Source organism: Paroedura picta, chromosome 8, assembly GCF_049243985.1.
Source record: "Paroedura picta isolate Pp20150507F chromosome 8, Ppicta_v3.0, whole genome shotgun sequence".
NCBI lineage: Eukaryota > Metazoa > Chordata > Lepidosauria > Squamata > Gekkonidae > Paroedura > Paroedura picta.
The window spans coordinates 1,223,733-1,238,404 of NC_135376.1; the positions used below are offsets into that span (position 1 = coordinate 1,223,733).

The 14,672-nt window shown below is 55.2% G+C and overlaps 1 protein-coding gene across 4 annotated transcripts; it reads left to right on the forward strand.

Annotated features, from left to right (window-relative positions):
- The first annotated feature begins 385 nt into the window (after positions 1–385).
- On the forward strand, positions 386–9,776 carry TMEM207 (transmembrane protein 207). 4 transcript variants are annotated; one of them, XM_077348000.1, is made up of 7 exons: positions 386–467; positions 1,803–1,894; positions 3,340–3,477; positions 4,615–4,652; positions 5,899–5,943; positions 6,827–6,969; positions 8,772–9,776. In XM_077348000.1, exons 3-7 carry the CDS (start codon positions 3,400–3,402, stop codon positions 9,029–9,031), a joined length of 564 nt encoding a protein of 187 aa, XP_077204115.1. In that variant the 5' UTR covers positions 386–467; positions 1,803–1,894; positions 3,340–3,399; the 3' UTR covers positions 9,032–9,776. The 4 variants fall into 4 exon arrangements, with proteins under 4 accessions (XP_077204115.1, XP_077204119.1, XP_077204118.1 ...); XM_077348003.1 differs by lacking the exons at positions 386–467; positions 1,803–1,894; positions 3,340–3,477 and adding an exon at positions 2,857–2,957; XM_077348004.1 differs by lacking the exons at positions 386–467; positions 1,803–1,894; positions 3,340–3,477; positions 5,899–5,943 and adding an exon at positions 2,856–2,957.
- Positions 9,777–14,672: the final 4,896 nt, after the last annotated feature.

Here is a 14,672-nt window from a genome sequence, read left to right on the forward strand (position 1 = left end):
TTCCTGCCACCCTCAGCAGCAGCAGCAGCAGCCTACGAATGCTAAACCGAGCTGACAAATGATGCTCTGAAGAAGGAGGGAGGCCAGGCGGGAGATTAATTTTCTTCGGAAGGAGCGCTGCTGTGTGAGCTGCATCGGAGAGGGGGCAGGCGAAAGGGACGGACGGAAGTGGCCACTCTTTCCCCAAAAGTGGATTTAGAAAAGGCGCTTTCTCGGGCCACGGGTCAACTTCCCAGCGCTCTCCCAGAATGACTCCTGGCCCTCAGGTGACATCCCTGCTCCTCTGGAGAAAACAGCTGCTGGACACCCTGCCCTGCCCCGCCCTGCCGCAGACGTCTCCCTTCCTGGCCCCCAGGTCTCCAGGAGTCTCCCAGCTCAGAGCCGGCAAGCAGAAGAAGACCGGAGCCACGGCCGTCTCTGACGTTGCATGTCCCTGAGATGGAAAAGACGTTTCGGAGCTGTGCCGGGTAGAGGGTCTTCCAGGCTTCCATTGGTAGGTGGGAGCAAAAGACCTCCCTCTTTCCATGGGGACGGGCCTGCTCCGGCACCACCGGGCCAACATCTGCCTGACCAGCACATGCATGCTCATCACTCAGCTGTGGGTGACTCACACAGGTACTCTTTTGACTGACGTCCCAATGGCACCTTTGGGCACTTCCAGGACACCTCATAGACAGGGCTGATGGGTACAAGTTTTGAGTCAAGAATAAAAACATGACCCCTGGCCCCAAACCCTCCTCGGGTTGTTTCCACTCCCGTCTGTCTCAGTTGAGTTCTCTTGGCCTCCCACGTGCCCTGGAGTGAGCAGGGCCATTCAATGCCCTGCAGGTTTACATCCTTCTCCCCCCCTGCCCCACCCCACTCTGTTTTCCTTGCTGCCCGTTGCCTCCAAGGCCCTTCTGACACAAGCGATTAATCCGTGGGATGCAGCTGGCATCGTGGCCAGGGCAGAGACTCCCTGCAGCATCAGCATGCCCTGTCCAGGCTCATTGCTCTCTGCCAGTCCACCTGCCTCCGTCTCAAGGGTGCTGGACGGCGCCTGGGGTCACTTGGAGCATAGCCAGGTCGTATTTTATTGCAGAAGGAAGGAAGGAAGGAAGGAAGGAAGGAAGGAAGGAAGGAAGGAAGGAAGGAGAAGGAAGGAAGGAAGGAAGGAAGGAAGGAAGGAAGGAGAAAGAGAATGATGGAGGAAGGAAGGAAGGAAGGAAGGAAGGAAGGAAGAAAGAAAGAAAGAAAGAAAGAAAGAAAGAAAGAAAGAAAGAAAGAAAGAAAGAAAGAAAGAAAGAAAGAAAGAAAGAAAGAAAGAAAGAAAGAAAGAAAGAAAGAAAGAAAGGCAACCTTTTGTAGTAGAAGTGCCGGTTTGAACCCCGGTCACCTGAGGTCCTGGTCCACCACTCTGTCAAGTGCAGCATGTCAGAGCTCACTGCTGAATGGGGGCTGAGAAGCTTTCTGCAAGCATGAGAAACGTAGCACATCCCACCCTCCGTGGTCACTAGCAGACTGAGCCAAGGGCCACGGGCACTGGGTTGCGGAGAGTCACCCAGCAGGCAAGGCTGGCCTGGGATCTCCCCCATCTGGCGCCTTCCTGCAGGCGCAAAGCAGCTGGGGAAGCCCTCGAGCCCTGCGTGGGCCACCCGCTTTCCTCGGCCCCCCCCCTCAGAGCATCTGCGATTTCAAGCTCCGTTTCAATGCATCTCGCGTCACGGAGGCGCAATTCCTGCTTGATGGTTTTATGTAAATAAGCAATTAGCGCTTGGGAAGGAATAGCAAATAATTCTGCACTGGTCGGGGGATTTTTGCAGATGTCTTTTGTCAGAGCAAGACTGAGCCTTCCTGATGGCACTGAGAGGACCCAATCCTGCGCCCCAGTAAGGACTACGAAGAAGAAAACCTGGTAACGCCTCCTCCTCCTCCTCCCTCTATATGCCGCTTTTCTCTCCCTGAAGGAGTCTCCAAGCGGCTTCCAATCGTCTTCCCTTTCCTCTCCCCACCACAGACACCCTGTGAGGGAGGGGAGGCTGAGAGAGCCCTGAGATTACTGAAGAAGAAGAGTTGGTTCTTATATGCCACTTTTCCCTACCCGAAGGAGGCTCAAAGCGGCTTCCAACTGCCTTCCCTTTCCTCTCCCCACAACAGACCCCCTGTGAGGGAGGGGAGGCTGAGAGAGCCCTGAGATTACTGAAGAAGAAGAAGGGTTGGTTCTTAGATGCCGCTTTTCCCTACCCGAAGGAGGCTCAAAGTGGCTTCCAACTGCCTTCCCTTTCCTCTCCCCACAACAGACCCCCTGTGAGGGAGGGGAGGCTGAGAGAGCCCTGAGATTACTGAAGAAGAAGAAGGGTTGGTTCTTATATGCCACTTTTCCCTACCCGAAGGAGGCTCAAAGCGGCTTCCAATCGTCTTCCCTTTCCTCTCCCCACAACATGCACCCTGTGAGGTGGGCGAGGCTGAGAGAGCCCTGAGATTCCTGCTCTGTAATGCAGCTGGCTGCATGTGGGGGAGCGGGGAGTCAAACCGGCTCACCAGATTAGAAGCCGCCTCTCTCAACCACGACAACATCCCAGTCTCTCTCCCCCCCCCCCCCCCCAGTCTCCAGACCGCTTCATCCCTGCCCAACCACTGCTTGATAGTTAAGTCCTCCCAGGGGGATGAGCCCTGAGTGAGCCATGCCAAGGTGGTGCCTAACCAGAAAGTGGCAACCCTCTGACGGGCGGGCGGGGGGGGGGCTCCATCTGCCCCCCCAGGCCTTCCTAGTGATCAGGTGGCTGTGGTCAGGGGGGGGTGAGGGGCCTCCACTCAGCCGGGTCAATCATTGCTCACAGGACCTCATTGCTGCTTAATGTTTAGCTTGAAATGAAGGGCATGGCCATTCCGGGCCACACCGTTCGTGTCCCGTCTCTGAGGAACAAAGTTAATGAGGGCGGCCCGACATGGGCCCTTGTTCGGCTGGCAGAGCCCTGGTAATAACAAGTATGTAGAACAAGGGGGGGGGGTTGGGGGACAAAGCCAAAAAGGGGAGTTTTCCACTGGAGCCAGAATTAACCGTGTACAAGTTGGCTGGGGGGGGGGGTGTCTCAACCCAGTTTTTGAAGCTTGAATGTCCTTGGCATTCCCCCCCCCCCTGGAATCTTTGCCCGTGCCGTGGTTCTTGCATCCAGGGGCTGACCGTGGGTGAGGGCGGGATGCGTCTTCTCCTGCCCAGTTGGCAACAGGCTTGCCTTCTGAAGTCCCCGGCTGCCCTTTGAAGTGAATGCCGCGAGGACAGCAGGGACTCCCCCCCCGAGACACGGGTCGGTTGCCCGATGCACCCTGCTTCATAAGGGGCGATTCCCGTTATTTCAGGGGCTGGGCACCGCTCTGGCTTGGCCGTGAGAGGAGGGCCGGCTGGGACGGAGGCCGGAGATGATGTGGAGCTTCCAGCTGCGGCCATTTGCCCTGAGCCCCTCGCCCCCGGGAGGCCTCTGCTTCGCATTCTTCCAGGTAAGGGGGTGTGTCGTGGGGCGCGGCTGCATTTGGGGCTCCTGGGCTATCGCTTGGCGGGCACCTCTGAATTGGAGCAACCAAGGGACCAGGAAGGGGCCTGGAGGGTAAGTGGCAAGCGGGGGCCCCCCCAGCTCTGCATCCTTAGGAAGACCTTTTACGTTTCTTACTTTTAAAGATGTTTTATGATTCTTACTTACTTCACCAGCCAGGCCTTATTAGTACCCTGTGTCATTGTATATGTGCCTCTCGTTTACCTGAGCACGGATGAAGCCCGCTGGGCTAAAGCACATTCTGTCTCTGGCCATCCCCTGTGCAGCCTCTGAAGACGGTGTGTGCCACATGGGCCCCTGATTCTCATGTCTTAATGTAGTGCTCAATCTGACTCATGTGCCACTACTAGTAAATCGTTGTGCTTGAATCTTCATGCCTGCTTGTTGCTCAGCCTCCGGGGCCTGGGCTAGCCCTCTTGGAAGCCCCCTCCCCTCCCCTCCCCTCCCCTCCCCTCCCCTCCCCTCCCCTCCCCTCCCCTCCCCTGCCCTGCCCTGCCAGGGAATCTGGCAATTTAATCTCTTGGTGCTCAGCCATTCTGCTGCCTCGGTTCCATTCGGTGGGTGGGTTTCTATGGGCAGGATGAGAAGGCGGCTTTAGGCCCTCCTGAGAGACGAGTTCGTGGCCTGGGAGACACGGGGAGGACAGTCTCCATAGCGTTGTGCCCTGCTGAAGTCCCCCCCCTTCCCCCACCTCCTCCAGATCTCCTAGGCTCTCCCAGACTGGGGCTGGCAAACAGAGTTGGTGATGAACATCATTCCCCTCTGAAGAGCAGAACCAGCCCCACTCTGAGCCTCGCAAAGCGGCCGCCAGGAAGGTCTGTTAGAGAAGCAGAGCCCTTGGGGCCAAGGAATTCGGGCAGGGCTCACTGGGGGGGGGGGCAAAAGGGTCTGGCTTGTGTGGAGAGACCAGAGATGGTTGTAGGCTCTGTGATGCTCCAACAAGCAGATCACGGGGAGCTGGGCCCAGGGTTTCCAGCTCCAGGTTGTGAAAAATCTGGAGACTTTGGGGGTGGAGCCTGCAGAGGGCAAGGCTGGGGAGGAGAGGGATGCATTTCAGACTCTGCACATGCCTTGTGTCTTCCAGCTGGCGAGTTCAGAGGCAACCTGTGAATCCGCAGAGAGGTAAAGAGAGTCCTTGGTCCCATTTCTTGCTTTTGCTTGGGGGGGGGGGGTGGGAATTTGGGCCAGGAAGTCAGAGGCTAAAGTGTTTGAAATAAATACAAATAAAGCCGAGACGGAGCTTCTCTTCATGCTCCGGAAGGACCCCCCCCCCACTTGCAGCCTGGGGGCAGCGATGGAGTCTGGCTCGATCCGGCCGAAGCCCAACTAATCCAACACCTGCACCCGGCTCTCAAAGGTATACCACCCTCAGACATGGAGGCTCCATTTAAGCCACACATCTAATGTGTAGCAGAACGAGCCACTTTGGATTTTGTGTGTGTGTGTGTGTGTGTGTGTGCATGTCACACACAAACACACACATATGGTTAGAGCAGGCTTTCTCAGCCAGGGTTTTGTGAAGCCCTGGGGTTTCCTGATGGCTGGAAGGGTTTCCCAAATGGGGGGGGGGGAGTGAATTATATTTAATATATTTGGAAAACATTTAGCAGGCGATAGGACTATGCATGGTCATGGTGACCCCCCCTCCCCAAATGGCCCGTGATGGGCCTGGAGGGGGTGTGAAGGGGAGGGGGCCCAGGTGGGCATGAACAGAGCTCTGCTTCCCAGCCATGCAGGACAGATGGGGAATCAGCTCCAGAGAACAGCCGTCTTTTAATGGATTGGGGATTCTGTGGGCGGGGTAGTTTCATTCTTCTTTTATTTTATTCTTTCCTTGTAAGCCACTGCTAGTCTTCGGGAGCGGTGGTATATAGGTCAAAATATAAATAAATACAAATAAATAAATAATACTCTGCATGATGGTGCCACTTCTGTGGTTTCTTGAAGCCTCCCGAATGTTTCAGGGGTTTCTCAATGGTGACCAAGTGGAGAAAGTCTGGGTTAGAGTGACAGACGATCCTAATTCAAGCCCTCAGCCATGGAAGCTTGCAGGGGGACCAGTCATGTAGCTACCAGTCTTGGCCTACCTCTCAGGGTTGTTGTGAGGAGAAGATAAAGGAGAGGAGTACAATGTCAGCAGGGGAGGAAGGTGGGAGCATGAAGGAAGTAAATAAATAATAAAGGACCCTTTTGGAAAGCCGGCTCAGCTCATGGCCTCCATCCCCCTCTGGGGTGCAGCTGGGGCCAGGGCAGGCAGCTCCAAGACTTGGGGCCGTGCCGTGGCTCAGTGGCCTGAGGAAGGTCCCGGTTCAGTGGGAGGCCACGACTGATGTTCAGTCTAACCTACATGCCTGCATTTACTTTCCAGCTGCCTTGGCGACCAAGAGCCCAGCGGTGGTCCCTGGTACATCTGGTGGGTACAGACCCTGTGCAGATGGAGACAACGTCGACTAGAGAGATTGTTCACGTCAGGGGTCCCCGAGGCCGTGCCCGCGGGCAACATGGCACCCGCCAAGGGTGCTTTTCTTAAGTGGGCAGGGCCAGCTGGGGCTTTTCCTCAGCAGGGTTTCTGATTGGCTGTGCGGATTGAAAGGTTTCCATCCCAAACGTTGGAAGAGTCACTGTTATAGTCAAGCGTATCCTCACGCCTGGACCTGCTTGTGGGAGTCTCCGCCTTCTGGGGCAGCCATTGGGTGGTTCCCCCACTGCCCTTCTCTCCAGGGCTCTCCTCTCCTTCTTCCGGGGTCCGGCTGTGTGGTCAGTAGGGAAGGGTGCTAGGTCCCTCCCTGGACACCACTGGGGGATGGAGGGGGAGGGAAATTCCCAGCTGGGAAATTTCTGAAGATTTGGGGGTGGACCATGGGGGGGGCTAGGAGGGACCTCAGTGAGGGACAATCCCCCAGTGTCCATGCTGCAAAGCATCCAGGGGAACTGGTCTCTGTTGCCTGCAGGTGAGTTGTAATTCTGGGGGATCCCCAAGTCCCACGAGGTGGCTGGCACCCCTATTAGTGGTGTGGCCAAACTGTGGCTCTCCAGATGTCCACGGATTATAATTATCGTGAGCTGCTGATGGGACCTCTGGAGATCTCCTGGGGTTACCACTGGTCTCCAGGCCACAGAGACAGGTTCCCCTGGAGAGAAGGGGTGCTTGGGAGGGCGGACCCCACGGAGTCTTGAATCCCTTGGAGGGCTGTCAGCCCTCCCCTCCCCAAACCCCACTCTCCACAGGCTCCATCCCGCAGCGGAGTGGCCAAAGCATCTCTTCATTCTACGGATCACTGTTTTTCTTTTCCCAGGCTCTGCATGTCGCTCTTCCTGGCCACGATCCTGTTGTGTGTGGCCCTCTGCTGTCTCCAGCGCTGGCTCACGAGGTGCAGGTGCTTCTCCTCACGGCGCACAGTGGCCGTGTTTGCCCTCAGTGGGGTCGATTCGGTGTACGGTGAGTCAGGCACAGAGAGGGCTGGATAACATCCGGACTCAGGCCGGAACCCAACGGAAGAAAACCCTTCTGCAAGGTGACCGGGATGGGCAGCTTTAGAAGAAGGGCTGAGTCTGGGGGACAGCAGGCAGCACCCCCGATATTTCTGGCTGCCTTAACTTCACCAAACAGAGGTCCCGGACCCCAAGGGTGTGTGGGAGTTCCCGAGGGGGTCCAAAGCATTTCCTCTCCTTCCTTAATAGACTCAGCCCCAAATTAGGGAATCCACCACTTCCTCCTGTGAGTTCTTTTGTGGTCTCTGCACACGGGAAGGGACGGAGCCTGCAATGCCCACTTCTACCTGCCTTGAATCATGTCCGGTCTCCGCTCCCCTTCGAGCCTGCCTGTTAACATGGGGGGTTATGTCACTTCCTGGGACATGTCAGTTGGAGGGGCACGGCACAGATGTGTGGCCCGCCGGTATCACTTCCAGGGCCCCTTGAATCCTGAAAAATTATTTCAGGAGCTTCTCCATGGTCAAAAGTTTGAAAAAACCAAAATTAGCAAGTCAATGTAGCCTAAATCCATTCATCTTCATGGACTTGGATTGGAGTAATTCTGTAGGGAACAGAGTCAGGTGGGCCCTTGTGTTGCTCTGGAGCAGCAGAACCAAGTTGGAGCTCAGAGGCACCTTGGAGACCCACAACGTATATTTGAGCTCTTGCCTTTTGTGTGCGCACACATTTCTGCAGGAAGATTTGGGTGGGTCGCCATGTTGGTCTGAAGCAGCTGAACCAAATTTGAGTCTGGGGCAGCTTGAAGACCAACCAGGCTTTCATCCAGGTATCAGCTTCAAGGGCATGCTCATCCCCTGAATCAAACGTCGCTGGTCTTCAGGGAAGGGTTGTGCACTCCGGCCGCATCGGTGAGCACCCACAGAGCATGCAACCCTCCTTCAGGGTGCTCAAACTTTGTTCTGAACAGAACAACGTTCAGTAACATCCCCCCAACTCTCCCAGCCAGAGGTCTTTTTGCCAAGGACATTTTTGGCACTATATTGCTTTTATTGAAACATTTCTCACCCTCCTTTCCTTGTGGTTCAAGGCAGCTTACGATCACGGTTAAAGCATCCCCAGCTAAAACTGAAAACAAAATACCCAGCCCCAAATCTTCCCTCACCCCCAATAGGCATGCCATGAAGACGCCCTGCTGGCAAACTGGCAGGCCTCGCAGGGCTGATGGAAGATCTCCCCCTCAGCTCTTCAGGGAGCCCCTTCCGCACAGCCGGAGGCACAATGGGAACAAGGCATCCTCCGGACGATGCCAGATGGCCCCCTCCACATTGCGGGATAGCCAGCCAATGACTGCCCGATGACCGTAGTTGGCACACAAGGGAATATAGAAGGAAACATGCACCACAAAATGGAGCTGTCTTATATTCACCTCACAACAACCCTGAGAGGTAGGCCCAGGATCACCCAAGTGCACATCATAGATTTGAACTGGGGCTGCTTAGCCCAACAATGGAACTTGAGACCCCTCAAGGGGCACTGAATGTCTGTATGAACCGTCCGCGATGGACATCAGTGATTGCAGAGAGGGTTGCCAACGCTGCAGGGGGGGGGGGGGAGAGATTGGGGGTGGAGCCTGGGGAGGGTGGAATTTGGGGAGGGGCGGGGCCTCAGTAGGGATCCCTTTCCAAAGTGCCACTTTCTCCGGGGGATCCCTCTTTTGAGCATGCCAGCCCAGCTGTGCCAGAGCTTTGCCCTCTCTCAGGTGGCTTCCGGAAATGGCCACCCAAACCACTTTGTGTCTCTTCCCAGAGAACGACGTGGACCCAGGGAGGCTGCCCAAGGTCCCACCCCACCCCCGGAGCCCCGAGAGGCCCTCCCCTTGTTCGGGATCCAACACGGCAGGGGACGGACCCCCTCCATCCTATGAAGAGGTTGTGAAGAGCGTGAGCAGCCCTTGCAGGGAACAGCGGCTGCAGAGAGGCCCGGCAGAAGCAAGCCCCTGTGACCGGCTTGAGCAGGAGAAGTGGCCTTCTGGCCCGAAAAGAGCCACGGAGGAACCTGGCTCTTAGTCCACAACAAGAAGGAGAAGATATCCTGACCCAGGTCATAAAAGGGTCGAAAGAAGGAAGATGTGCTCAAGCCTCTGTAGGGCAACAGGGGTTGTAAAATTGAATATTCATATTGATTAATATTAAAAACCCAGGGCTTGAAATATAGCCGCCTTAAAATCCAAATATACGTTCATGCTAATGCCTCCACTGACCAGATGCGTTTGGGCGTGGCTTCCTTGATCAGTGGTCAGGCATCAAAAAACAAAGCAGCAGACATAAAATGCAGGAAAAGGAATGTCAGCATGAATGTACCCTTGGCTCTTATGCGTGATAACGGCAGTGGGGCCATTATATGCTCAGAAATGGAACGCTTTGAAAATCCCTGTGAAATCGGTGAGTTCAGGGACCCGGGGGGTTCATTTCAGCTCTTTATTGCGACCCCAGCAGGATGGGACAAAGAGGCAAAACTGAACTAACTAAACGGCAGCAAAACCACCACTTTGTCCGTGCCCAACCCAAAGGAGCCAGAAGTCCGTTTCGCTCCAAGCTCCCTGGATCTAGCCACGCCTTGGCTTGTTAAACTGGAACCAGAATGACATCTGAATATCAATGTCTGAAGGGAATCAGAGCAATGAGACCTCTTATTCCTGACGTCTTTCCTTGTTGATAGCAATGTTAAGCCCATGGCCTGTTTTATCATCTCTTTGCATTTTTAAGTCCGGCTTCTATATATTTTATATTTGTTTTAGGCCAATAAAAGGTTACGGACTGAGAGAAATGTAATGGGTTCTTTCTTTCTTTCTTATAATGGCCTTTGATGCATTAGTGGTCACAGCCAATATGCCACGAGATGAAACAGATGGGGGAATGACGTTCAGAAGTAAAAAATACCTGAAGTAAAGATCATTATGAAAATGTTGAGAAGGAGAATTTCTCTGCTCACTCGCTTGCTTAAGACATTCTAGGGATTTTTGAATAACAACATGCATTGTTGTTATTTCTATTATAGTCTTTCCTCTTTTCTAAAAATAAAGTATTAGTATTGGGGGGGGGGGGAAATGTGCCTGGACGAGGGGGGGGGAAGAGGATGTCAGCACCCCGCCCTCTGGCTTTCGGGGGGCCAGATCCGGTGCAAGACAGCCAGAGCCTGTTCCCTGTCCTGCAGCAGCAGAGGTGGCGGCCGGCCCTTGGCATCAGCAGCCAAACTCTGGGCCTGAAGTGGCCGGCCGGGGCTGTGGTTGGCCGGCTGGCAGAGCGACGCTTCCAAGAGCTGACAGGGTGACTTCTCTGCCAGCTGGCTCAGGCAGACCCCCTCCCCCCCCCGTTGCAGGTGCCACCTTGTGGATAGTGGCTGACTTTGGGATAATCTCTAGGAGGAACCCGCTCTGGCCTCCTGCCAAGGCCTGGAGATGCACCTTGCAGTAGGATGCCAAGTCAGCACTTCTGCCTGAAGCGGGGGGGGGATGCTCCAAGGGCACGCAGGGAGGCCGGAGGGAATGGCTCCTTTCCAAGGCTGCGGCTCGGGGGCAGAGCCCCTGGTTAGCATGCAGAAGGTCCCAGGTTCAGTTCCCGGCCTCTCCAGTTAAAGGGCGAGGTGAGAGACCGCTGCTTGAGACCCTACGGGAGAGCGGCTGCCATCTGAAGAGACAGCTCTGACCCTGATAAATCAAGGACCTGGAGGAGAAGCAGCGGAAGAGTTGGGTTTTGCATCTCACTTTTCACTCTCTGAGGGCGTCCCAGAGGGACTGGATAACCCCTTTTCCTTCTTCTCCCCACAACGGGTACCCTGCAAGGCAGGTGGGGCTGAGAAAGCTCTGAGAGAACTGGGACTGACCCAAGGGCACTCGGCTGGCTGCATGTGGAAGGGGAGGGGGGAATCAAACTTGATGCCCCGGACCTGAGTCTGCTGCTCTTTCCCACGACACCACCCTGGCTCTTTCGCTGGGAGGGAAAGAGGGAGTTTTCCTGCCATGTTGATGAGATGCCATTCCATGAATGACCTTTACGATCCATCCCCCCCCCACACAGGTGGAGTGGCCAGTTCTGGGTTGGAAACTCCCAGAGATTGGGGGGGGGGGGTCAAGCCTGCAGAGGGAAGGATCCTGCAGAGGAGCTGTGATTTCAGGGGGTGTCCAGGTCCCACCTGGAGGCTGGCAACCCTCTCTCTTCTATGGGCTTTCTCCCTCCCCAGTGGGGGGAGGGCTCTTCTACAGCTGGCTGCCCATCTGGCCGGGACGGGGCCCAGTGCTGCCCAGAGCCAAGGGCTGCTCAAAGGGCCTGGCACATGTCCATCCTGATTAGGGCTGTCAGCCATTTAAGACCTTTTTAGCTGGCTAATCATGGCCTTTGAGCGAGGGTAATTAGCCAAATAAGCTTAAAGCACATTTGCATGTTACACCAAGTCCTTTTGGAGGGAAATGTGGGGAAACTTGTAATTTCCGGAACAAAAGGCACGCCTGCAGTTTGGCAGGAGAGGCCCTTTCCATCTCCCCTCCAAAATGCCTTCTGACGTCCAATAAAAATGCCACCCACCAGAGTTTGCCGTTAGCGATTAGCACTGACCTTTACCCACTCCGAAAATGAACCCGCAGTTAATAAATCTACAGATTAAAGCCCTTACCCAATTAAAGCTAATGGATGACTGGTGATAATGTGGATGATTACGTCTCAGAGCACTTGCGTTTTCTTTGCTCCTGCCTATCTCACCAAGGGGATGCAAAACATCTTGCTTCATTCTCTACTCCTCTGATTTATGCTCACAACAACCCTGTATGGTAGGCTAGGCTGAGAGTGTGCATGTTGGGATTGCAGCCAACAAGTAATTCAGTCAAGTCAGCCTTGAAGGGCTGTTGTTAAGCGGTTGAAGCAGCTGAGCTGTCCCTGTGTGCTCACTGGTGCCTCAAGTGGTCACAGGTCAGGTTGCAACGGAAGACCCTCCCGAGTACATGTCCCGCGGATTCCTTTGTTTCAGGTGAACTCCCGCCTACTTGCTCTTTCCTCAGGAAGAGAAAGAGCTCATCACTGAATGTGTGTGTGTGTGTGTGTGTGTCTCTCCTCTGCAGAAGCAAGGAGTAGCGTCCTCCATTAAGGCTCTCTGCTGATGGGTGGCATGTAGTCAGCTTGAGCCAGCCATGTGAGCCGGCAATGTGCTTCCCACCTTCTTGGGGATGTAAAAATCACCCCCGATCCTCAGATGACAAAAGTCCTCAGATGACAAAAGGAAAAAATTCCCCTGGAGAAAACGACAGCTTTGGAGGGTGGCCCCTGGCAGGACACCCACTGAGGCCCCTTCCTTTCCTCGCTCGGCTCTGTCCCGGCTGCACCTCAACATCTGCAGGAATTTCCCAAGGCAAAGTTGGCAACAGACTGTCCCTTTTGCGTGTGAGGTGCAGCCAAGCCGCAGCTGCCTCACAGTGCCCCCTGGTGGGGATTTCAAGGCAGAGATGCATGGGGGAGCCATCACCTGCCTCCGCACGGCACCCCCTGGGAGGGGTCCAGGGCTGGCCCAGCAGACATCATTTACTCTGCTCTGGTTCGGCCTCACTTGGAGTCCTGTGTTCAGTTTTGAAGAGGGATGTGGACCAACTAGAGCGTGTCCAGAGGAGGGCAACAAAGAGGGGGAGGGGTTTGGAGACCAAGACGTAGGAGAAAAGGTGGGGGGAGCTTGGTCTGTTCAGCCTGGAGAGGCTCTCCTTCTTTGGGGATTTTTTAAACAGAGTCTAGAAAGCCATCTGACGGAGAGGCTGATTCTGTGAAGGCTCAAGGGGGTGGCAGGTGACAGTGGAGGAGCGAGAGGGTTGTGAGTGTCCTGCATTGTGCAGGGGGTTGGACTAGATGACCCAGGAGAGCCCTTCCAAAGTTATTTTTCTATGATTCTATGATGGAGCCTCTTGTGGCACAGATTGGTAAGCAGCAGAAATGCTGTCTGAAGCTGTCTGCCCATGAGGCTGGGAGTTCAATCCCAGCAGCCGGCTCAAGGTTGACTCAGCCTTCCATCCTTCCGAGGTCGGTCAAATGAGTACCCAGCTTGCTGGGGGGTAAACGGTAATGACTGGGGAAGGCACTGGCAAACCACCCCATATTGAGTCTGCCATGAAAACGCTAGAGGGCGTCACCCCAAGGGTCAGACATGACTCAGTGCTTGCACAGGGGATACCTTGACCTTTTATGAGGGCAGAGATTCATTCCCTCCGTTCAGCTGTGTGTTCCCCCCACTCCCCCTCCACCACCACCCCCAGCCGGGTGACCTCCTCCTCCTCCTCCTCCTCCCCCTCCTCCTCAGGTAGGTGCTGCAGGGTCACAGCCAAAGGTCAATTGCCTCCTTCCTCCTCCTGCCCCCCCAACTCACCCACTTTGGGTTGCCAACTCTGGGTAAGGAAATCCCTGGAGATCTCAGGGTTGGAGCTTGGGGAGGGCAGTGGACTTAGACGCCGTAGAATCCAGCCCTTTTATCTCTGTTTCCTGGAAACCAGTTTTGATTTGGGGAGAGATCCAGTCCCGATTCACACACCTCCTGCCGCTGATTTTGGCCGCCACTCCTTCTTTGTGCCAACCGACTTCCCAGGACTTTACTCGGCTTGTTCCATTCCTTCCGGCTTGCCCTGGCGGGGCTTGTCATGCCGTCCAAGGACAGATGGCCAGTGCTGGGTCTTCTGCGGCCATTTGCCGGGGCCTTTGCCTTGGAGCCTGGAGTGTGGCCGGGGCCTTTGCCTTGGAGCCCCAAAGCCCAGAGGTTGTCCCTCGCCTCCAGACCCCCAGCTGCCCCCTTTCCCCTTCCTCCTCCTGAAAGCAGAGCCAAATGGCTTCCTTGCCTGCAAACAAAGCCTTCATTCCCCATTGTTGGAGGCCAAACCCCACCCGGGGCCTTGTTCCCTCCCCCGGACGCATCGGAAATTCCTCTGATGGTCGAAATAGACCATGAAGTCCAAGGGAGAAATGTCACAAGATGCACCAGGAGCAAAGCCTAAAGGAGAATAAGGATTTGGCTGCCATCCCTGCAAAGTGGCCAAAATACATTCAGGTGTAATTAGCTTTTCTCCCTCATCTAGCAGAAAATCTTCCCTTTCCAGAAGCCTGACGACTTCTGGGTCACTCAAAAGCCCACAAAAGAATCAGCCAGCAGACCTCTGGGTGACTCACAAATGGTCCTTCCTCATGAAAATGCACACGGGTCTCTCATATGGGCCGTCTCCTGTGGTGTTGTGCATTTAGATTTTCCTTCTGAGCACACAAACCAGGGGCCTCTCTCCGTTGGCAGGGCTTAAGGTTGCAAAGGAGCTAAGCAGCAAAGTGGCTTAAAATGAGAAAATAGTGTTATTATGAAGAGAGGAAACCTTGTGCAGAAGGAGGAGTGACGGAGAGGCCTCCGGTCTGTCCCTAATATTCTGCCTGTGGGATTTGGAGGCCGGCAGGGAGGGCGTGCGCTCCGAGGAGCAGGACGTCTCCAAGTGAGCCAGTGAGGACGCTGGAGGGGGTGACTGGAAAGACGCCTGGTCTGAATATGCTCCCTGACTGCCTCCCACACCACCTGCAGGTCCCTTCTCAGGTTCTGTTCCATTGTGCACTCTGCGGAGATGGCGGACGCCTCAGCATTTGGCTGCCATTTCTCCCTGCCCTGGGTGGGCTGTCCCCTCCTATTCTGGAAACTGAGCAGGCTCAC